Source organism: Streptopelia decaocto (assembly GCF_964273445.1).
Source record: "Streptopelia decaocto genome assembly, chromosome: 5".
Lineage (NCBI taxonomy): Eukaryota > Metazoa > Chordata > Aves > Columbiformes > Columbidae > Streptopelia > Streptopelia decaocto.
Genome location: NC_138659.1, coordinates 50,911,667 through 50,936,680, shown reverse-complemented (window position 1 = coordinate 50,936,680; position 25,014 = coordinate 50,911,667). Strand labels below are relative to the sequence as shown.

Below are 25,014 nucleotides of genomic sequence, written 5' to 3'. Positions count from 1 at the left end.
GGCTCGGGCAGCGCGCGGTTTTTGGTCTCGCGAGGCGGGCGGCGCGCGCGGGGAAGCGGCGGAGCGCGGGAGACCTGTGTGGCGCGCGTCCCACCGCCTCGCGCCCAACGGCCGCGCCGCGCGGCCATGCCGGCCCAGAACACGGCGAGCAGCGGCGGTAAGGCCGGGGCGGCGGGCGGGGCGGGCGGCGACGGGCGGGCCCCCCGGGCGGGCCCCCCGGGGTGACCGTGTGCTCGTTGCAGGACCGCTGGGAGCCGAGATGGGGGAGCAGGCGGAGGCGGCGGTGATCACGCCAGCCATGCTGAAGGAGGAGCAGCAGCTGGAGGCGGCGGGGCTGGAGAAGGAGCGGCAGATGCTGGAGAAGGTGAGGGGCGGCCCGGGGGCGGCGGGCCCCGCACGGCAGCTGGGGCTGCTCCACCGAGGGGGCTCCTCCCCCGCGGGTCGGGGTGTGAGCGCCGTCAGCGCGCCCGGCCGCGGGTGCGCCGGCTGTCGTGCAGCCCCTTGCGTTTCAAAACAAACAAACGTGCTACAGTCCCGGGCCGTGGCTGCGATTCGCAAACGCCTTTGATCATCCACGGGAGGCTTCTTTTTTGGTATTAATTTTGAAGGCTAACTGTGGGCTTTTGCGGTCAGCCGGAAGCTTATTGCATTTTATGGGCATGTCAGCGTTCAAGGAGAAGATTACCTCTTTACTTTTTTCGTTCAGAGCTTACAAATCTAAGATGCCATGTCTTTAAAGTAGACTGATTTCAGGAAGAGTAGTAAATTCTTTTTCCGATTTTCGATCTGAAATATAAATTGTAAGATGTTTTTTGTTTGCGTTTTCTGTGTGTGTAGCTTAGTGTGTAGCTTAGCTGTGTGTGTAGCTTTTAATTGTATTACCTCTTGGCATTGCCATCGAGTGTTGATCTTTCTGACCTCGGGTACTTTTCATCTGAAGGAAAAAATCTGGATTGGGAAAAGCAGAAGCAAATAAAAACAGTTTGGAGAATCACAAGAAGGCAATCTTTTTCCTCAGAGAGCTTGTCGAGATAGATTTTCCTCATAAAATAATTCAGTGATAGCTACCCAATAAGAATGACATGGGGTACTGTTTGTGGAAAATAAAGGTGTGATTTCTGGGGGAGAGAAACATGCTCCCCTCCTTTCTATGTCACAGTTTGTTCCATGATTCAGCTAGTAGCCTTTTCCCCTGCCTGTTAGTTTGTTTAGTTTCAGAAGATTCCCTTGTCTGTCTGCCTTAGCATGTCCTTCCCCCAGTGTTTCTTCTGAAGGTAATGGCATAGATAAGCATCTTGTAAAGCGCTGCATCTTGCCTTTCTGGGGTTTCTCTTGGAGATGCTAATTTGTACCTTTTCACTGTTTAGTATCTCAGTCTAACAGGCAGTGTTAGATGAATGCTTTCTTTTGGGGGAGTCTCAATCTGAGTTTTAAAGAGTAATTTGCAAACGCCTCAACGGGCAGCCTTGACAAATTCAACAGGAGTTGATTTCAAAGCCAGATACAGATTTTGTAAGCAAAGCGAGCAAATGTTACTCTTTTCACATTGGGAATTGACTTGACCTTTGTAAATTAGGCATGATGATTTTCTGGCTGTCTGAAATACCTTTTTCATAATGAAAAACTGTAGCTTTGTGCAAATGGCACATGGAGGAGTTCCAACTACTTCTTGGGAAACTGTGCAGAATTTTGCCAGGTAGGGTTGTGTTGTGTTCTTTTTTTTTTTTTTTTCCTCCCGAATTTTGGAGGCTGGAAATAAAACTCATTTTGCTCCAAATCCAAATTGGAGTTGAGATGCCTTCGAGCCCTTGAATGCCTTGTGCTGCTGCCCTGGAAGCATGTGTGTACCAGAGTCCTGTTCACATATGCAAGTGAATGCAACCTTCAAGTACTTTAATCTCACAGCATTTCATAGGTACATGGAGGCTATATGCTCACAAATCATAGATGCATAATGTCTGGAAGGGAAAGGCTGTGTGTATGTGAAACATTAAAAGTATTAACTCTGAACCATCTATAAATTCCTGACATCTTTTTGTGGTGTTGGCCAGGCTCGCACTTCTTGGGACAGGGAGTCAACTGAAATGCGCTATAAGAGGCTTCAACATTTGCTTGAAAAGAGCAACATCTATTCCAAATTCTTGCTAACCAAAATGGAACAGCAGCAACTGGAGGTAGGTGTATTTTTGTCTGCAATGGGAATTCTTAAGATGGGTTGTCATCTGTTTTGGAGGGTTTTTGCCATTCAGCTGTTTGAACTGAAGTAAAAATGCTGGTAAGATTGCAATCACAACACAAAGATCTACGGGAACTACTGCCCAGGAATAAAGTGGTGCTTTACATAATATTCAGAATTTGTTCTATAAATTAATAGATAAATCAGACTAGAAAGAGTGTGAATTATAGTGTAAAATCACAGTGTAAAGGTGGCACTGACATCTTTACAATTCTTCCCGAGTGCTAGGAAGAGAAAATAAATATTTCAAATAAGAAACAAAATTTAAAGGAACTAGAAAACCTGGAGGGAGGATAGAAAAAGCAAAGAATTGACTGGTAGGAGTTGTGCAGCATATTTGTGTTGATTACTGAAGGATGAGGATGAGGTTTGTCATCAGGATGTTAATGTAGGCCTCAAACAAATTTATAAATTACAGTGATCTGAGGCCATGCTGTTCCCAAGCAAGAGCTTCCATAAAATGATCTCATGTGTGATTTTTTTTTGTTTTTTTAATCCCTGGGCTTCTGAGTTCATATCTAGCTTTATCTTGAATTTCTTAACTGTACGTTTATAGGCACGCTAGTCCAGGAAAAGGTTCAGAGCAACAGTGTGCCCAGAAAAGTGACACTGACAAACTGCAAGACCATCCTTTCTGAAAATACTTTTCTAGTTTTCTGTCAACTTGAATTCAACACAAGTGGTAATATGTAGAAGTTAAAGGAGAGCTGGATACATGGAAAACTTACTGCAATAGATGTGATATTAAGGAGTTTGCAACTGGGAATATTTGTGTTGGAATCTTTCTGAATTGCTGTATTTTAGCGTTTAAAGTATTCACTGACAAGCAATTCTGAGCAGTTGCACTTTCTTGTCCAAGTTTTGCTTTTTTGTTTTAAGCTAGGCCAGAACAGAGACTTTTAGTGAGACTGCAAGAATTCTGTAGAGTATGCAGAACTCTATGTTACTAATGTAAGTTATGCCTGTTATCACTTCTTTAATGGATAGTTCTCTTTTCTTTTGGGTGTTACTGAAATGAGGAATGTGTGTATGGCGCATGGGATTTATTTTATTTTATTTTATTTTTTTTAGGAACAGAGGAGGAAAGAGAAATTGGAAAAAAAGAGAGAGATGATGTTAAAATCTGCCAAGGTAAGATTAACTAGCTATTTTATGCAACTTTCTGCATAAAGGTCTGACAAATTACCATGTCAATTTTGATCAAGGTAGGGAAACTGATTAAGTTAGACTTAGCCAGTATTCAACTTGCAGGCTCTATCTAGTATACCATGTTTGTTTAACTGTAATAAGCCTGTTTAAAAGCACTTAAAATTTGCATACCATGGCAAGGAGATGTTAGCAAGATACCATCTTAAGGAGATGTTTCTGACTAATTATACTAAAGAAAATTGTTTGAATTTGTCTTGAGGAGTTTTTTTCTTTTAGCAATGATTACTTATTCAGCTGAGATGCTGAGTAAGTATTAAAGATAGGCAGGAACTTTTTTTTTTCCTCTATTTTTGTAAGCTGACTAATAGTTAAGTGTTTCAAGCAGCTTTCAAAGGCAATGGTTTGATGCTGACTACATCTTTTTATCTGTGTCATAATAGTTAGAGATGCATAAGGTAACAAATCTCTTCCTCTATTAAATATTTTCTAGGGTCAAAATCCAGGTGATGGCAAAGAAGAGAAATCAGGTAATGTATTAGGGTTTGCCTTGTCAGTACTGGTGTTCTTAGTTTCTTTAGTATTTGATGTGTTGTATGAACTTGAGTGTTATCCTATAGGTGCAAAAAAGAAGAGAGGAAGAGAAGATGGGACATACAACATCTCAGAAATTATGTCCAAAGAGGTAGGCCATAACTATAAATAGGCTTGTCTGGATTTTTGTAGCACAAATTTTAGCGGATGAGGCAATCGCTGTGTGATGTCTGTATTTTAGAGCAACACTTTCTCATACATTGCTATCAAATATTATCAACCAACAGCCAACACTGATCTCTGTGTAATGTATGACTGTCTTCCAACAAAGATCTATGCAACAAGCAGTATTGTCAGAATGGTTAAATTCAGATGTTGCTTTTTCTTTTTAACCTCTTTTGGGAGGCAAACTACATCTCTAGTTGAATTTTCATTTACCCTTTGTAATTGGAATGTGTTCTCTGGTGTGTGGTGTGTACAAGACTGGTGAAGGGACTTGAACACAAGACCTACGGGGAGAGGCTGAGGGAGCTGGGATTGTTTAGTGTAGAGAAGAGGAGGCTTAGAGGTGACCTCATCACTCTCTATAACTACCTGAAGGGAAATTATAGCCAGGTAGGGATTGGTCTCTTCTCCCAGGCAGTTAGCAATAGGACAAGGGGGCATGGGCTTAAACTCTGCCAGGGGAAATTTAGGCTGGATATTAGAAAGAAATTATTTACAGAGAGAGTGGTCAGGCATTGAAATGGCCTGCCCAGGGAGGTGGTGGACTCGCCGTCCCTGGAGGTTTTTAAACTGAGATTGGACATGGCACTTAGTGCCATGATCTAGTAAATGGACTGGAGCTGGACCAAGGGTTGGACTTGATGATCTCTGAGGTCTTTTCCAACCCAGTCAATTCTGTGTGTGGCCTTGCTTAGGGTCACTTGTATGCTTAATGATGTTGTATGGAAAGCTCTCTAAATTATGTCAGATTCTTCAATTAAAAGATCTCAGGAAATGCAGGTTGTAATAGCCTTTAAGTTTGAAAAGTACATAAGCAAAGTTTTTTCTTTGTTTCCAGGAAATATTATCAGTGGCGAAAAAATGTAAAGTGGAAAATCAGGTATGTTGGCACATGTTATTGTAGTTTAAGTGTGTTAAGCCCAAGGGCAGGGAGGGCTTTTTATACCTAATAGTCTGTCTTTAAATGTTTCTTGTCAATAAACGTCTCTCTGCTAGCTGTTGATGTCCTGCATTAGAAGTTTAAAAAATCGTGCAAGTGAATGCACTTACATATTTGTTTTCAGAAATCTGGGGTGAAATCTTCTAATTTATGTTTTGTTAAACACTGAATTTGAATGTGTTTATACTTTATAGAATGCTTGTGGTTTCAAAAATAAAGGAAATATGAATTTATTAAGAAATATTTATGCTGGTGTAGAAGACCTTAAGACATAGTAATTTTTAAGCATTCAGGCATGGAGATACCAAGTGTGGTTTCTTTTGGTTCTGCTGTAGTTTAAAAGCTGCAAGCACAGTTATGAATTACTTTCCAACATTCTCTAGAGTCCACTTAGAGAAGGGAAATAGCTGCATTAAATGCCAGCTGCAGTGGGGAAGTTTTAAGTCTGTGTGCTTTTATAGGTAGAAAATTATAAGACAAATCTCTTCAGTAGCTATCACTGCTCTCTAGTTCTAAAGGAGCAAAGAATGCATATAAGGCATCAAAATTTTGCAGTTTTGACTTCTAGCTATGTAGTAATATTAATCCTAAAAGCAAATTCTACTCTTGAGTTGACAGTTACTCAAAATAAGTTGTTGTCTTTGTGTCAGGGGCTGACTGACTTCACTGCACAGTAAGACTGGTGTAAATTGGGCAAAAGTAGATCTTAGCTGGGCTTTGATGTGCATTCCACTTGTCACATGTTCTTGGACTTCCTGCTATAGGATGAAAGCTCTTCTGACAACCTATGTCCAGAAGACCTGCAGAAAAATGGAGACTCAAACAGCGTCATTAAGGACAGATTGTGTCAAGCTGTACGACACAGTGCCAAGCAATTCCTTGATCCAGTACGGAAATTTAATGGACAACCAGTGCCTTTTCAGCAGCCAAAGATTTTTACTGGAGGTGTAATGCGGTGGTACCAAGTGGAAGGCATGGAGTGGCTCAGGGTATGGAGTGGTTGAAGAAATTGAATCTGTTGCTGGTTGGAAACAAGAAATGGAGGGGAAGGGACACTAGAAGTTTGTGATAATAGTTATACAGAGAAGGTGAAGAAGAGGCAGTTCTTTATGATTTGTTATGATAGAAGAATCTGGTGTTAGGAAAATGTTACCAAGCAGCAGATTAAAAGTTTCAGAATGGAGAGGATATTTGTGTTTTTAAACATTTTCTTTAGACTTATTGGTTGATGTTCTCCTTCTTCCCTTTCTCGATCCATTTTTTTGTTCAACTCAACTGGCTTTTCAGCCTCTCAAGTACTTTGTGAAAGCAGAAGATCTGTGCATACTACTAAGGGACAGTCTTACTCTTTTTTCTCTCAAGGACTTGAATAATTAGCCCCATAGGTGTTTAAAGACCCATTAATTTGCAGATGTGACATGAATGAAAGTTTTCTGTTCTCTGCGTCTTGGAATCTAACTAGTGACATTAACACAGTGTTTTAAAAATGTTTTGTCTTTAGCCTTTGAAATAAAAAATTAAAGAAATTTGCCATAAAAATTTTCCACATACATATTTAATTACTCCCCAGTTTTGCTTGCAAGACAAATTAAAATAACTTAGTTTTGTCTAAGTTATTTTTTGTTCTGCTACTAATCTCGTTTTCCTCTTAGGTTTTTACTTTTTTTCTTCCCCACAAGCATAAGTGTCCTGTTTCGACAAGCTTAGGCTGATCTCACAAATGAGTGCCACTATAAACTCACTTGCTCTGTTCAGTCCTTGGGAAGCATGCAGGGAAGACAGGACTGTTCTGGAAGGGAAAAGACAGCTTCCTTGGGCCCTCTGTTATAATAGTGTTCTTTATGCATCTTTATGAATACTGGATAGTGTAGCCAAAGAACACTTTTTGTGTCTGTCTTTCTGTTCTTTTGTGAGAGGTTGCTCTGTCACTTGTCAGAATAGGCAGTGTCTGCACAAAGAATTTTTGCTGGAGCAGCTGGCTATGTTGGCCAGGAATTGCATCTTCTTCCTCTGGTGAGGTAGTCGTGCCTGTAGAAGCTATTTGAACAGATAAAAGTGGAACATCAGCAGACTTGTTCTTTTCGAGGGGGTTTCCTAAGGTATGAGTAAAAATTTGGGTAGTGTGAGCTATACTTGCAGTTGAAGTGCCTTTTGATATCGCACTGACTTACATCCTTTGCCTCCTAGTCAGGCACTTAACTGGCTAGAAGCACATGCACCTACATACGCTTGCCTTTATTTTCATAATGGAGAAATCTTAACTTGTCCATAATATAAAATGTGCCTAGTAGAGAGTTTCTACAGGTGTTAAATTCCAAAAGATGTCTATTGTTCTTAAAGTGTGTTGGCTATTTTGCATTTACATTTCTTTTCTGTGTATGCAGATGCTTTGGGAAAATGGTATCAATGGCATTTTAGCTGATGAAATGGGGTTGGGGAAGACGATCCAATGTATTGCAACAATAGCATTGATGGTGGAGAGAGGAGTCCCTGGTCCATTCTTAGTATGTGGTCCTTTGTCTACTCTTCCAAATTGGATGTCTGAATTCAAGAGATTTACTCCAGAGGTAACGAAGATTTTTATTTTTATTCCTTAGGTTTAAAAGAACAAATTATTTAATTCTTGCTGTTATTTTTTGCCTTGAAACTTTGTCCATATAGAACATAAGTTTAATTTTAGTTGTTTATGTGGTTACCACACATTGCGCCATGGAATGCTGTGTATTTACAGCTGTCTTGTAACAAAGCTAATTACCTCTACTATCTTGTGTTTAGGTTTAAATGTGCTTAGTTCACCTGACTTTCAAACTTCTTCTTTTATTTTTTTCAGATTCCACTACTGCTGTATCATGGAGCTCAGCAGGAACGTCGTAAACTGGTTCGTAAAATTCACAGCCGACAAGGATCACTGCAAATCCATCCTGTGGTCATTACGTCCTTTGAAATAGCAATGCGAGACAGAAATGCTCTGCAGGTATCTACGTTCTCCTGAAAGTCCTAGGATGAGTGGAATGCCTCATCGCTAGTAGCAATGTTTTTAAATATAGTGAAAAAACACCACATGCTTGCCTGTATGAGTGTCACAGTGTAGCATTTATATTGCCATTCACTTCTGTTTCCTTGGTAGCAGTGGCTCTGGAATTCTATGCTTAAGAAGTTCTTGAAATTATCAAAAAAATGAAGTAAGCAGACAGTTACAGCATAGTGCTCTTTTCATTGTGCTCTCAGTAGGTGATGATGGGGGAGGCTTAGAGTAAAAGCTATACTTAGTGTATAAGTATCACGGTTAAGAGCAGAATGGTTGTTTCAGTAAGATGAGTTTCTTGTAGAAGTTTTGTTGTTATCACCTAGGCTTTCTAAATGGAGGTACCGTGGAGCAGATGTATGGCATTAACTGTTTGGACCGTCTAGTGAGAAACAGCAGTAAATAGAATATTTTAAACGGGCCGTATCAGTCTTGTTAGTGCTGCTTATTTCATCTGGACCATGTTTTGATGGAGTAAACCTAAGATGTACTGAAACACCCTTTCTTTTTGTAGAACTGCTTCTGGAAATACCTGGTAGTAGATGAAGGTCACAGGATTAAAAATATGAACTGCCGCCTTATCAGAGAATTGAAACGATTTAATGCCGAAAATAAACTCCTGTTGACTGGTACTCCCCTGCAAAACAACTTGGCAGAGCTTTGGTCGTTGCTTAACTTCCTGTTGCCAGATGTGTTTGATGATTTGAAAAGGTAGGTTGTAATCTGATGGTGAAAACTGTTCCCCTTTGTTCTGTTTGGGCATTATTGTAGCTCTTTAATAATTAAACTTGTATCATCATGTGAAGACCTATTTTATGGTGCAGTTGTAATTTGATATGATTATTTGATGGTAAAGGCTTTGAAATGTGTCTTCCCTTCACACGTAGTTGTTTCAGAAAGAAAGGAAATAATTGTCAGCTGTATGGATAGTGGAAGCTCAACTCTGAGCTAAGGCATGAGCATTTGTGGGGAGAGATGTTTGTCTAATCCTAAGTGCCTGGTGCTGCTTGAGATTCTCTGAGGTGCTGGAAAAAGTTGTGTGAGGCTGACAGACGAGGGACTCATGGGAGACAGATCCTTTTCTGAAGCAGTAGATGGTCAGGTGGAAGAGTGTTGCCCAAACAGTCTTTAGATTAATTTTGGAAAAATATACAGACTAAATTGAGTATAATAAATCATAGCGAATATTCTAACTAGTACGGGTGTTTTTACCAATCACTTAAAACCTCAAGCATCTGAATTAACTGGTATATTTCAGAAATACCTCCTGTTTGCCCTGTATTAATGAAGGATATTAGTGCTTTGATTTTCTTAAATCTCAGGATAAGAGAAGAATAGTATACTTAAGTAAGGAAGAATAACAGCTATGAAGTAAGCTATTCCTTTTTTCTTGCTTTGTTTTTATAGCTTTGAATCCTGGTTTGATATTACCAGCATTACAGAAACTGCTGAAGATATTGTTGCTAAAGAAAGGGAGCAAAACATCTTGCATATGCTACATCAGGTTTTTGACTTATTTTTTTATTTTTTTTTCATCATTTATTTCTAATATTGACCATTATTATGAAGTGTGTCAAAATCTTGTTTGTGGGGCTGAATGTTGGGCCTGAGGCTTTTATTCTGGCACTTCTGGACTTCCTTAGACCTGTGGGCTTTTCTCTCCAGCGCTTATAAATGTTGAAAGGAACATTATTCCTCTTTGATAATGACTCTTTTTATTCTTGGAACTGAATTGAGTTTAGTCAGACTTAATTGAAGTTAATTGAAGCTTGGTTCCCTTTGCCAAAAGATTCAATTTATATATTCATTTTGCTGAAAGATAACTTTGAGGGAAATTATGTAACTTTTAGGTGCTGAACAGAATACCTTTTGACAAACTAGTTGTATAATGTGCTTGTCTTCAAAACCAAACTAACACTGAAAACCCTTTTTTTTAAGGGGGGCAGGGTGGAAGTAAATGCTTACAGAGCTATAACTTTCTTGTGGTAAACTGATGGTGAGCGATACAATTAATATCTTCCAGATATAATTGTCAGTTACAATTTATTATTTATTTCAGTTAAAGGTATGGGCTTTCCTAGAAGAACTTAAGAAATATAACCAAAAAGAGAGCTGTTTCATTAAAAAATTACTTTCGGTTAATGAAAATTATTTGAAGTCTGTAGTGTAGTTACTACTGCACTTTATTAAAGACTTCAAAATCTTTAAAATGTCAATGGATATGTGGTTTGAACACATGCTTTACTAACATATGCATAAAGGTTTTGGAGTAGGCATCCATATTAAAAAATGAAACATGTAAGTCTGGAAGTTAATTTTTTTTAAATGACAAAATAGACCTGTTTGTGTGTTGTGGGTGGTTTTTTGTTTTGGTTTGTGGGTTGTGTTTTGTTGGTGTTTGTGGGATTTTTTTGTCATCATCGTTTGTTTTTTGTGTTTTTTGTTTGTTTGTTTTTGTTCATTTGGTTTTGTTTGTTTGTTGGGGGTTTTTAGTTTGTTTTTTTTGTGTGTTTTTTTTTTTAATTTGCCATATTGAGAGCTTTGAATAATTCTTATACATCTGCTCAACATTTCAGATTCTGACACCTTTCTTACTGAGAAGACTGAAATCCGACGTTGCTCTTGAGGTTCCGCCTAAACGAGAAGTTGTGGTATATGCACCACTGGCAAAGAAGCAAGAAACTTTCTATACTGCCATTGTAAATCGCACCATTAGGAAACTGTTTGGAAATAATGAGGTATCTACTGACATGCATATTAGAAATGTGCTTGCTATTAATGGCAAAAACACATTGCAATTGCTTCATTAGCATTTTAACTAAACGCACTTTTTGCTTAAAGTTTTAGTCTGAGCCTTTTGTTTTCTGTTTCAATGGCAGTCACTGTGGCCTCAGTGAGCACAGAACTGATATGACTGTAAATATATTCTTCTTGGTTACTTGTAGCTTGGGTGAAAAAGAAGACAGTTTTCATAGAGGTAATGATTTCTGTTGTAAAATCAACAAGGTGCTTATGCAGCTTTTGAAAGTCAAGCATAAATTTTCAAAATCTGCTATTACATACCTTTAAAATTTGGGCTGCATTTTGTACTTAGCAAAATTTACAGCTGCTGAGTCTAAGCAATGCATGGTGCATATCATGAGACCTCTTTTCAGTATTCAGAGTTTTTGGGTCATCATAGACCTTTGAATACAAAGCTGTCTGCTGTTGATGGCAACATTATAATTTTCCACAGGAAGAAGTAGTTGAGTTGAGTCCTTCAGGCCGACCAAAACGCCGTAGTCAAAAACTGGTTAATTATTGTGAAGAACATACTGGTTCACCTGATGACTTGGAAAAATTGATCAGCAAAATGCAAGAGGAAACAGAAAAAGAGAGGTGCCTACCCTAAAAGATTCTTTTTTTATTGTACTAAATACCTCCCTCTTAGTTTACTTGCAGAGGCTTTGCTTATTTGAATTGATCAAGAATGGCAATTCGTAATTCAGTATCCCTGTAGCTTTGTTCCTTTGCTTTTACCTAATAGTCGCTAGGCAATGATAGCAGTGATTAGGTTGTACTGTCACTTACTGACTCATTAGTGTTATAGTTAACTACAAGACATTTACTCCTACTTGCTACAGACCTCTTAGACCCTTGGCCTTTGCAGGATCTAGCAATAACATTGCTTCTTGAGTCCCTATTTCTATTAGCCACAGTCTTAAACATGTCCTGTGGCTATAGTGCTGTTGATAATCCATAAAGAACTGAAATGTCCGTGTGTGAAACAGAATTCCTTTGGGTTGTTGAAACATTTTGGTAGTGAAGAACTGTGGTTTCACCAAAGCCTCAAGGTCTAAGATGGTGTTGGGTGTCAGCCAGAGAAGAACTGCTTCATCTTAGTTATTTGGTACTTGAAATGTCATTGTAATTGCTTAGGTCCTGGCTGCAGCTAGCAATGAGGACAAAGAGTAGAAGGGCTTGGTTTATGGCTAGGTTTTGCAGGCTTTGCAAGGTTCAGGTGAACCTTTTTTCTCCAGTATCCATTACATTCACAGGTATATCTTTCATTGGCTCAAGGGCCAAACAAGGGATAGTGCTGGTGTGCTAACTCCTAGTTTTTTGTGAAATTACTCATGAATACCTGAAGCGAAGTTTGGGCTTAAGACTGGAGAAAAGAGAGGACCAGTTTCCGTGTCAAATTTTGTAAAACATGTAAGCTTAAGCTGAGGCTTGGAAACCAAATGGCCAGCACAGTTACTGCTGTTTTGGTGGCACCAGGTGTATGTCACTTTCTGGTGATTAAGGTCAGAGTTGAGGTTCAGGACTGAGGGAACTGAAGAATCATGTTCATTCCTGGGTTTGATGAGGTCTGTTGGTGACTCCAAAGTGTCTGGAAGTCCCTTGGGCATTGGGAAAACCAAGTTAATCTTCAGGGTTGAAATGTATTTACTTTGCTAGATTTTTGCTGTAGTCCAGTGTACTTTGGAAGAATAGACATTTGTATTAGTTTTATAGTATGCATGGATGCCTTATGTTGGAGATGGTACTTGGATGTGGAAGAGCTAACTAGCTGTATTTGTTGTGAATCCTGCAATGTGTATATGTAGCTGAAATAAGATAGGCCGAGAGCTGATTTTGGAATAGCTTACATTTGATTCTGCAGAAGATCTGACCATTTGTTGTATCTGTTCCCCTTTCTGCTGGGTGACTTGCACAAGTTGTTTTTTCTGCTTCTGATTACTACTGACTGCCCTTTTGTGTTTTAAACCAATAATGGCAAACATTTATGCCTTTAATGCCAAGTGTGGCACTGAAAGAAACTTCATTGGTTAATAGCTTAACTAACTGTGAGGGATTTTGAGGACATTTGATAAAGTGTGTGAATCCTTTGCTTGATTTTGGCTTTATTGTTTTTTTTTTTTCTCTTCAGTATCTGTAGCATAATAAGGTGACACTTTCTGTGCTAATACAATGATGTATCTTTTCAAGGCCCGTGGTAGAAGTGAGCATGCCCATGGATTCAGAGGTGAACCTGAAACTGCAGAATATTATGATGTTACTGAGGAAATGTTGTAATCACCCCTATCTTATTGAATACCCATTGGACCCTGCCACACAACAATTCAAGGTACATATTTTAAAAGGGTTACAAGAAAAATCATTCCAGGCACTAAAAAGCAATAGACTGTGAGCTCAAAGCAGTAAGGAATGATCTTTTCAAGGTATTTGGCATATGCCTCCCTGTTGAGTACCAGCAATGGGACAGAATCATTATTCGAAGCTTCCTGCAGCAGCAGCTGCAGAGACCAGCTCAACCTCTGCCCATTTAGCCTTTGCATAGTGATGCTCTAGTGTTTTTCCTTACGGCAGCGCTCATCTGCTGGGAGCAAAGTTATTGAACTCAAACAGTAGCTGGGTTCCATTGACTCAAGGTGTCTTAGGATCTACCTCAAGCTCAGCTAGTAGTTTAATCTACACAAAGCAGTTGGTAATGTAGGAAAGTATGAAGTAATTTGAATTGAAAGAATCTTGAACAACTAGAAGTTGCTTGCACATTTTAAATGTAGGTTTGTGGGCATGTGTAGTCATGCGTCCTGTTCAGTGAGTTATAACAGATTCAGGTGCACTCAGGAACAAGCTGTTGGAGTTTATCAGTGTAAAGTCAGTGCATAAAAAGCAGATAGCCTGGTCTGGATGATGAGGGGAAATTAGTTAATGTGTAGAAAATGAAGGCTGTTTAAAAGTTGACCACTTGGAGGAGCTTGTACCTACTCAGGAAAATGGATTAGGAATTACCAAGGTGGCTGCTGTATGGCTCAGATCTGAGAAGTTTATATATCCTTGCTCCTGGCCCATAGCAAGAATTAGATGTAACAAACTCTTCAACAAAAGAGGAGTCTAAGGTAGCAGTCTAAAAACCTGTTTTGTCAACTTTTGTCACTTGGCTGGTGTGTAGTACCTTGTTCAGCAGTTCTTGCTTATATCCAGTGGGTGGAAGCCTCGTGCCCTAATTACATGCTGGTAAAGAAACAACAGCACTTTTCCATGTCAAAAAATTAAAATAATAAGGGTTTGTACTAATGAGTTTTTTAAAAAATTATTTGAGTATATGAAATGGTGGGTTTTGATTTAATTTCATCATGACATAACTGAGTAAACGTAGTTTGCTAAAATCAGTGTTGCTTCCAATCTAACAGCTTTTAGTGAAAAAGATGATACAAGCTTGTTTCTGTGAGAAGCTTTAAGACAGCTTTTGTTGGTGCTTCTGAGTCGGGGAAACCTTTGGTATCCTTCCTTCCTAATACATGATCCCTTCTCCCCTGTTGCAAGGTTGATGAAGATCTAGTAAAGAACTCAGGCAAGTTTCTACTCTTGGACCGAATGCTTCCAGAACTGAAGAAGAGAGGACATAAGGTAAAGCTAATGCGTAGAAGGAGAGGGTGGGCATAGCTGTCTCACTCTGACCAAAAAATGGTACTAAGGAATCTTCCTTGTTTTGTAGGTTGTCTTGTTCTCACAAATGACTATGATGCTTGACATTTTGATGGATTACTGCTATCTGAGAAACTTCAAATTTAGTCGATTGGATGGCTCTATGTCCTACTCAGAGAGAGAAGAAAATGTAAGTAGATGTACACACCCTTTGAGCCTGTTAACAACTTTGCTTCTTCCTGTGACACTGGGGCACAATTTCGCACAGTATTTAGCCTTTAATAGGCAAAAGACATCTTTGTTGAAAACTAACATCCTTGCTGCTGCTTTAATATCTGCAACTCAGATATACTGCAGCAATGAAACATGTCTTGAACCACTGTCTTGGGGTATGCCTAGAATGATGGGCGCTCATGTACTCTGTTATCCAGATGTGAAGTATGTAATATATCTAGATTGTGGCAGATCCTAATGCCAGCTTTATCCCTGCACGTATTGTTGCCTAGCATCCAGGATGTGATGGCAGCATTTATGCGAGCGTACTGTGAGTCTAATGCCAAATGATGTGGATTTCCAGGAAATGGAGTTTTGTACTTAGTGGGACACCTGTAACTTCAGCCTAAAATTGCATGTGGATTAATTCCAGCATAATCTGTTAGTTTTGCATGTTTGTAATGGTTTCAAGTAACCACAGAATACCTTACTATTAAGGCATATTTTTATCACAAAGAGCAGCCATGCAGGGTGGTTCTGGAAATGCTCTGAGGGTTTCCAGGGATGTAAAAGAACAATGCATACATGGAAGAAGTACTCAGGATGTATCTCGGGAATGTGCTGCATTTGCCATCTGGTCTCTAAAGTATGCAGTGGTGTTTATGAAGATACAGAAAAAGGGCACATGACAGATCATCTAGCTCAAATTGTGCTTCTCTGTGCCACTGTGTGGCTGAGGAAAACCAAGCCCCTGAACACTTAGGTTTCTACTGTTAGAGCTGATTCTTAAAGAGGAAAGGATAATTAGCAGCATGTTAGTAAGCTATAGTGGCTTCCGTTAAGCTGGTTAAAATTTTGTACTGCTGGGTTGTGGTGATTTTTAGGAGTTGATTGTGTGCCTGCCACAGTGTGGTATCACTGAAGGATGAGAGATATCTTCAGGTCAACAGTCTAAGTTCCTTAGAGCTCTTCCCAGGGCCATGATTTGCTGCTGGTGCTTCAGATGCTGATGTCCAGGAGAGCCCAGAGAATATGGGGCTTTTAGAGAGCTTGGGTAGCTGCTTCCACCTGGCAGTGAGGTGATGGTTTCTTTTTCTCTGCTGTGATCAAAGTCCTGAAAACTACTGTACTCTTTTCAGTTTACTATCAGTATGTGGGTGGTCAAACTAAGTAGAATAGGTTTTGAGTGGTTTTGCAGACCTGGTAGGAGCTGTGCTGACAACCTGGAAACATCTTGCAGTGAAGGTAGGCTGGATGCTGAGTAAGAGGCCAGGAGGTTACTCTTACTTTTGAAGTAAGAGGAGGAGACATACAGGGTGGCTGGAAGTAGCAGTAAAGTTGGCATCAATATTTTAGGTCATTGCTTGTGTGGAGGAGTAGATGTGTTTTTAGGCTCTTCCAACTCAGACTGTGTTAACCTTGCTCATCACTGAATGGTAGGTTATGTGGAGGTGAATGTGATTTGGACCATACCTCCCTGTAGTCATCTCTACTCTGTGTGTTAGACAACTCATTGGAATAATCAGATAAGAAAATACAATTACTTCACTTCTTGATCTTGGCCTTTCCCAAACACAGACAATGTTTCTTAAAGCCTTAGTTTGGCTTCTGACAGTGTGTGTGGTATTTTATATGTGTTCTTATTTTTAAACACAGATCTCACAAAATAAAACATTTAGCTACCTTATGGTTGATCCATTTGCTGTTTTTTAATATGTGAATTCTCTTCCAGATGCATCAATTTAATACTGACCCTGAAGTCTTCTTGTTCTTAGTGAGTACAAGGGCTGGAGGCTTGGGCATTAACTTGACTGCGGCAGACACAGTTATCATATATGATAGTGACTGGGTAAGTTGGGACTGTTGACCTAATGCTGTGTGTCATAAAATGCTTTCTCTATTTCTGCTTTTGATAATCATTTACTAACCCACTATGGTATAGACCACTTCTGTAACTTTAATGAGGCGTTACATTAAGATGATAAAGTAATGTTTGCAAGTGTTTAATATATAAAATTTGAATTCTTAGCTTATTGAATACAGCATTAGAGTTGGTTTCTAAGACTAGCCTCTTTGCTCCTGAGTTATACCAAAAGCTGGAGTGGTTTTTCTGTTACTGTTGAAAATCTATTTTCTTCTTTTTATTTAAATTTTAATGTAGCCAGACCTTCTACAGCTTCCCTGTTTCCAACAGCTGTCATGTTAGTAGCAATCCCTTGAATTTTGTCCTGTGAATTGCCACGTGTGTTTTAGCTAGCTAGGATTCTGCTGCTTCTGTGAGGCTGGAAACTGGGAAAAAGAGAGGTAAGGTATGGAAGGAAATGACTGAGGACCTCTGCATCTTCACTTCGTTTTAATAGACAGCTCTGCTGTTTGCACAACTGTTCAACTTCAGAAGAGCTAAAGCAGCTTCAGAAATGCCTGAAAAACTTTTAAAATCTCTTGTCTTATCCTCCAACAAAATCCCCCACAAACCTATGATTAACACCTCAGCTAAACTGGTGCTACAAAGCATGTCCATCTGTTGAAAAGTGCAGCACATAGTGCAGAAGCAGTCTGAGCTAGCTGGGTTACACTGGCTGTGCAGCTACAGCGGCAGAGCTTGTAATGGATGAGTTTAAGAGTAAAGAGATACGAGTTCTGTTTTACCTTTGGGCTGCCCTGCTCATTGCTTCCACTCTGACTCTCGGAGCTCACTATTGAAAATGCTGCCTGTGGTATGTCTCTTAAGCTTACTGGTGCAGCTAACTTGTTTTGTTATCTGCTCAGAACCCCCAGTCGGACTTGCAGGCCCAAGACAGATGTCACAGAATTGGCCAGACAAAGCCAGTGGTTGTTTATCGTCTTGTGACTGCAAATACAATTGACCAGAAGATTGTGGAGAGAGCTGCTGCCAAGAGAAAGCTGGAGAAGCTGATTATCCACAAAAGTTAGTATCTTTCTCTTATGCCTTCCTGCAAGCACGTGTTGCTTCTTTAAATCTTGAGAGAACTCTTTGCCACTCTGTGAATGCTTCATCTTCCCAACAAGTGGCTGTATAGTATTTTTCAAAATGCATTCTTAGGTTGTAGATCACCAGCAAAATAAAGGAAAGCACTTCTAGTGTTTCTGGCATCACCATGATATATGACTTACCTTTAGTAGTAGGTAACAAAAAGAAGAGGGGTGATGGGACAGTGAGCCTACCTGAAAGAAATATCGGTGAAAACAGTCAATAAGAGAGTAGAGCTCTAGGTTTGTTGGCAGCTTGTCAGCAAGATGATAGTTTGTTTGACACAAATGTTTTTGGTCTTCTAGCATAAAAAATGCTTAGAGAGAAGATGACAAGTCTGAGTTGATTATCTTTTAAAAATCAAATTAAATGGACCAGAATATAAGTGGAAAAACACATTAGAAGATTCTTACTGCTTGCAGTTTAATTTATAACAATTCATTTGGAGCAATATGCCTACCTGATGACATCTAGAGCAGTGATTCATGATGTGAAGTTTAGCAATAGATTTTTCCAGTTGCAGTGGCAAACATGCTTGAGTAGGGAGTGTTCCTGTTAAAACTGGTAAAATGAATAGATACTATAGATTGTTGGTTTGTGCAGGGATTCCTATTAAACTTTGTTGCATTTGCAAATCCTAGAGCTTTAAAATCACTGTAAAAAATTTCAGCATCCTGTTTGCAACTGTCCTTCTGAATTTAAGAACAGTATGTTATAAGCACAGTCCTGTTTCAACAATTAACCAGTGCTGAACAGACCGATAGTCCTTGATTTTACATGCAGAACAATGGTGATTCTTGCTATGTTCTTGATTATATAGCTGGTCATACTCAAGTGTCTTAAGAAAATTATTGGGTTGAAGTCTCTCTTTTGGGGGTAAATTTTCTTATTTGGGTCCTATAAGAAATCCTGCTTTGCTTCTGTAGCTTATTCTGTTTGTGATATTTGGACAGTAGCTCCCTATAGCATTTTCTGAACACTAAGATCACTTGAAAAATACAATTCTTGTAACTTGGTGTGGCATTCTGACAATAATTAGCCTTATATTAAACTTTGAAGGAGCCTAAAAATTTCTCATAGTATCTTAACAGAAGGGGGAACCCAAACATTTTCATGGGGGTGTAAACAGACAGAAAGGCCAGAGCTCTAACTGTCTGCTGCACCGTGCAGTGCTTGTCAAGCCTAAGCTGTGGTTTGCCCCTGGTTTTGGATGATGTTAGCTAATCTTTGTTAGATGCTTCCTTTATCCTAGCTGTACCACTGCTGTCTTGGTGTGATTGCCTGGTCTGCTGTCTGTGTAGGCATGTTAATGACCAAGTTAATAAAAAAACAATTTTTTTCTTATGGTTCAACCTGAAGTTAAAGCCAAACTGGTAGAATGAGTACACAAAACAGAAGGGACTTTAATAGTGTATGACTGCCATATACTAAAGTAGCAATGGGAAGCGGTGTCTAGTTGTACTGGAAGGAAGCTAAGTGTCAAGTTGGGTCATGCCTTCAGTTTTGCATTAAGTTGAGTATTTATCTTGGTAACTATTGGTGAGTCATACCTAAATCTTGCAGCTTAGGTAGGGCTGTCCCCTTCAGGAGCCTTTGGTGCCATTGTGTAAAACATAAAGGTGATGTAATGGATCCTGTTATTTTGAATTTCTAAAAAGTGTTGGAACTTTGGAGGAGTGAATGAGGAAAGGATATCACAAAGCTTACTTAAGTCAGGCCTTTCAATTGTGTCTAACCATGTAGGATGTATACAAGTACTAGAGCTTAAGAACTGGAACTTGTTGCCAAACAGAATGCTTTTTTGGCCTTAGTACCAGGTTACTCTTTCCATCTTGTGCTTCTGTTTTATTGAAGAAAGTTTCCTAGGAAACTGTATGAGAACCAGCATGATTTTAGTTAAATTAGTAGATGTCAGACTAAGAGGAAGTGATAGACAGAAACTTCTATTTGAAGTGTTAAGTGCTTGATAGGGTCGTCTTTATTTTTCTTCATATTGCTAGTATTGCCACCCAAGACCTGTACAGCACTATTTGAATCCCATATAGTTTGTGAAACCCCGAAAATTCAAAGGGAGAGGCTGCATCACTAATAGTGCATGACAGGACCTGGATCCTGGATCCTTGTATCACAGCAGATGTTGATGGAGGAGAGAATCCCATAGCTCAGACCCCTCTGGAACTTGCATTTTATTTGCAGAGAAACAGCGAGTCCTTGCAGGGAGATGGGAAAAGGTGTGGGGAGGACAAGGTACAGGAAAGCAGAGCAGTGAATGTGATGAAAAGGATTGATAAAAACTTAATAAAATGGGTATGTGTGTTGATAAAAAGTGACAAAACTTGGCACAGAACAGTAAGTAAGCCTTGCATGTCTTCTTGAAATGTGCAAGACTGAGCTTGACTTCATCCATGCTCAGCTTCAGTTAAGTAATAATCTTGTATAAGTTTTTTGGATGTTTGGGCTGATGCCCAGATTTGTGTGTAGATAGGCATTAGCATAGTCTCCTCAAGAAACCAACCCGTGTCTGGTGTTGTTGTGCTTTAACCCGAGCTATCAATACAACCACGATAGCTGCTCGCTCACTCCCCCCACCCTGAATAGGGGGGAGTATCAAAAGGGAAGGGAGAAACTCAAAGATTGAGGTAGATACAGTTCAATAAAGTAAAAAAATAAAACTAATATGCTACTACAACTAATAATATATATAAAATGGAAAATAGAATATAAGATAAAAGATACTTGGTGCAATTCCTCACAAAGCAGCACCCTGGTCCCAAAGAGCTGACCCCAGAGAGAGAAGAGAGAAAGAGGCAGAAAGGCCCAGAGGCCTCTGCAAAACAGCAGGATGGCAAAAGGCCAAACTAAAGAAAGTCCTGAAAAAGAGTGAAGAGCTAGCTGGAAGATCCTGACTCTTCTTTAAATATGAAGCATGACTCTAATGGCATGAAATATTGTTATTGATCAGTCTGGATGTCAGTCAAGCTCTGCCCCTTCTATGCCCCCTTACCAGCCACCTCACACCTGTGGGCAGAGCACTCAGAATGTCCTTGGCTCTCAGACTAGAGCAATTAAAAACATTAACTCTCACTGTGTTAGCTATGGAAAAGAAAGGTTTCAAAAAAAATTGACTCATTTTCAGTCAAACCAGCACACATGTATTATTTTGTCATGTCTGTCTAGTCTATTAAACTGAGGATTGTTCTCTCTGCAGACCACACGTCTTTCACATATTTCTTATCTTGTGGTTAATACTGCTTACTTTGTTTCAACCAGCTTACAATACAAAGGGAACAAACTTCAGCATCTGCCATCTAACTTTATTTACAATATTTTTACTGTAAGTAGAACTAACGGCTCTTCCGCTCTGTGTGTGCGTGTGTGCATGTTGAATTGGTGTTTCAATCAGTTCTTCTGCATACTACAGCTAGAAGGTGAAAGGCCTGCATGTAAACTCTTTGTGTACCTCTGACTTTTTTTCACCAGTTGGGCTATTAGTGTAAGCTGTGTTTACCTGAGGGCTAGAACAATGAAACATAGCATTAATTTTGATGTGTAAGAGTCATTGGTTCGTTAATGTGCATCCAGCATTGATTTAACAATTTACACAATTTGTTGCTGTCCCTGTGGACTTTCTTAAAATCTTTCCTTTCTACAGATCAGTTTAAAGGTGGCAAATCTGGTTTAGCACAGTCAAAGAGCTGCCTGGACCCTCAGGAATTAATAGAATTACTGAAATCCAGAGACTATGAGAGGTATGCAGATTTCATATTTTTCTTGGACCATGAGTTTGTAACTTGCAGCTGTTAATAACTCTCTTGTCTTATGAAGTGGTAGGTGGCCCTTCAGAGTGGAAAAATGTCCTAGAGATTCCGCTTCGTGGGAAAACTGACTTCTATGTAATACTAACTGTAACATGCTTTTATCTGTATTGTGAGATTATTTGTTCCTCAACAGGGAGGTTAAAGGATCTAAAGAAAAAGTCATCAGTGATAAAGATTTAGAGTTACTGTTGGATAGAAGTGATCTTATTGGTAAGTCATAGTTTTAATCTCTTTGTTTTTCATGTTCGTATTTTGTAAGGGACTAAATACGTAGAAACCTGCCATAGCTTCGCTCTCCTACAGCTGGGTTGTACCTCTGACCATTCGGCCCTTTTGCTGATACTTTCAATAGGATTTGCTGAAGAAGAGATAACAGAACTTAAACAAAAGTATTCTAGAAAATCACATTCATGCTTAGTGCCCTGAGCATACTGTGAATGAAAAGCATAGATTAGGAGGTGTTCTGCACAGCAACTCTCCCTCTTAAGTTTCTGTAATCGATCAAAGTAGAAATTATTCTCAGAAAACATTTATTTTAGCAAACTTATTTGAGAACCTAACTCAAAATATAGTTGTAATGTTTTTTTGGGGGGAAAAAAAAACCATGAGATTTTCAGAGTTACTGTGGCGTGTCAGTGGATCAAATATTTAAAGAAAAACCCATAAAATTTTTGAGGTTGCAAATTTTAGTGCTTGGTCAGGCCAACATATAAAAAAAAACTTTCCTGAGAAAGGAAAAAATTCTTGTTCAATTCATCTAAACAGTAGATGTAGGATGCTTTGTTTCCTTCAGCATCATTAGGAGTGACAAACCTCAAATCATAGATATCGAAAAAAATCAGTCATTACAGAATTTAAAAGCAAAAATGACAGCTAGTTTTAAATAAGTGTGATATGTATAGTTTGAGTAAAATAACTTTGCCATAGGAGAACTGTTGCTATGCTTGAATTTTTTTCCTAGATTATCTAAATAAATTGTTTATAAAAACTGCTTATTTCCATTAATTGACTGCTAATACAGAAAATTATTCTTGATGCACTGATATTTAATACAGCTGACTGCAGCCTGCAATAGTAAGGTTGCAGATACTTCCTGTTTTTGTTGATTTTTATTTTGTTTTAATCCTAGATCAAATGAAGACCTCGGAAAAGATGAAAAAGGAAAAAATGGGTGTCTTCAAGATCTTAGAAGAATCATCAGATTCCAATGCAGAATGCGTGTTTTAATGTGCGAATGTGGCCTGTAGTCTTACACGGCAAACATAACTGACAGCAGATCTTCCAGAGATGTCACTTAAACGTACTGATCTTTTCTTTAAGGGCTTGTTCAAATCCCTTGTGTTTTTCCAGTGAATTTTAACATGTTCTACAGTATAATGCAGGTGATTGTATCATGTTGTAGCTTTGGTAGGCTCTTGTAAAGAATCCAGAAAACGAGCATGTTTCACATTTGCAGCTAGCTCTTGTGATCGATCAATGGTAAAAACTGGCAGATTGGTGTAAAAATCTTCCTGTGGAAGTACTAAACCACTTTTCTATATGGTGTCAATTGTAGGTTTATTTGGAAGGGAGTGAACATGTGCCTTTTTTACAGCCAATTGTGTAGCTTCTGGTTTTAATTTCTGCAAGTTATTTTGATCAAATAAATGTCTGGGTTGTCCTAAAGGTGTACAGTTTTTAGCATAGCTTCTGAAATAAGCATAGCTTATGTTATGTCCATTAATTGACTCTACTCATTTAGCACATTAGCCAATTGAACAGATTAAAAAAAACACTACCAAAACAAACAACAACAAAACCCACACACAAACAAACAAAAAGAAAAACCAACCCACCAAAAAAAATCCCACAACAAAAACTAGCAGCTTGAATGAGCATAAGAACATGTAAATTTTTCTGCATTGACTGGCTTGTCAGCTTGCACAGCCAGGGTGTCTGTTTGACGCCAACAGGGGGTGCTAAAGGTACTGGAAGGGGAAAGTGCAGAATGTGGGGGGGGTGTGGATGACTGAGGAGTGAGGTCTTTCTGGGAATGGAGGGTTTGAGACTACCATGGGACAGAAAAGACAGGTGAAGGTTATTAGTTGCATATCCTCTCAGAGCCAGCTGTAAGCAATCGTTTTGAACTCGGGCATCAGGTAGCTTTTAAACTTTAAGTTCTGGTTTGTGAAAATGTCACCTAGGTGTAGTTAGAAGCTGCAGTCAGCTGGAGCTCTCACAATTGCAGTTGTGTTAGTTATGCCAAGGCCACAGGTAACATGGAATAAAATAAAATCCTACCTAATCAGACTTTGGAAACTAGTTTCCAGTCACTTTTATGATCCACTTTTATGGTCTTTCTTACTCTTAATAAAAAGTCATGTGTTAGCTTGATTTAGTTATATTAGTGAGAGATGTTGATAAGGGAACAAAGAAATCTGTTATGAGTAGGCTGCCTTTGACCTTTGCTTGTTGAAAGCCCTGTCTTCTAAGTTTTCTGCTCAGTTACTTATTAGCCCGAATAATGCAAAGTCCAACATGTGCTGTCTCCATGTGTTATATTTGCTGAGCTACTATGCTAGTCTTCTTTATCCATTGTTTTATGCTACCAAAGACAAGATTTAAGAGTAAATTATGTATCTACAATAGTACCTAAATGGAATAATTGTAAAAGTTTTAATAAGTGCTTTCACACAGGCTTCACTTTGAATAGTGATATACCCTGTTCAAGTTGCGCAGCTACGTGAATGTCACTGCAGGGCAATATGGGGGAAAAGAAGAGTTTCTATCCCCCAGCCAGCAAAGCTCGGATTTAATAATTGCTACTCTCCTAAAAATGCATGAGCTACCGTTAATGCTAATGGTAGCATTAGTGAAATGTAGTAACTTTAGGGATCTGTGGAGTGTGATGTTATATAGAGAGACTTTGCAGAGCTGTGGCTGTTTCTCTGGCCCACCTTCAAAAAGCAAAAGCAATGCACAGTTTTTGCTTGCTGCCACAGAGGAGTCCATCACTTCCCCCCCACCCCTGCCTTTTTTTTTTGGCTCCTGAAGTTCTGTGAATGTCATTGATCAAAGCACACACAGTGCCTTCTTTGCATGACCTTGCACCACTTATTCCTGCAGTCAAGAATAACGTTCACACTTGCTGTCCTAAGCTGTGAAGGGGCAGTCCAGCAGTTGTGCACTTCATGCTTTCAGGCCGAGTCTGGGGCGTGGGGTGTTCCAGCCAGCAGCCTGCCTTGCTGTAGCCGAGGGAGATCTGCCAGTAAAGGCAGTCAGGGTGATGTGCCTGGGAGGTGGGGTGACAGCTGCTAACAGTTTTAAATTGTTCTGGGTGAAATAGTGTCACCTGGATCACCCCTTAAAGGGAAAAAAAATATTTCAGCAAATACGAGACAAACTGTAGAAGCATCGACTTGTCCTGGTGACTCGGAAGCAGTGCTCCTGTCCCATGCTGCACCCAGGTACATTTGGCTGTTCCTCCTGTTA

At 39.4% G+C, this 25,014-nt stretch overlaps 1 protein-coding gene across 1 annotated transcript; it reads left to right on the top strand.

Annotated features, from left to right (window-relative positions):
* Positions 1 to 23,208, top strand: HELLS (helicase, lymphoid specific). Its single transcript, XM_082054602.1, has 22 exons — positions 1 to 157; positions 243 to 364; positions 2,052 to 2,174; positions 3,308 to 3,367; positions 3,876 to 3,912; positions 4,003 to 4,067; positions 4,980 to 5,021; positions 5,846 to 6,070; positions 7,466 to 7,648; positions 7,912 to 8,055; positions 8,621 to 8,817; positions 9,514 to 9,610; positions 10,683 to 10,844; positions 11,342 to 11,484; positions 13,078 to 13,216; positions 14,419 to 14,502; positions 14,591 to 14,710; positions 16,466 to 16,582; positions 17,503 to 17,662; positions 21,378 to 21,474; positions 21,677 to 21,753; positions 22,673 to 23,208. Exons 1-22 carry the CDS (start codon positions 127 to 129, stop codon positions 22,768 to 22,770), a joined length of 2,523 nt encoding a protein of 840 aa, XP_081910728.1. The 5' UTR covers positions 1 to 126; the 3' UTR covers positions 22,771 to 23,208.
* The last annotated feature ends 1,806 nt before the right edge of the window (positions 23,209 to 25,014 follow it).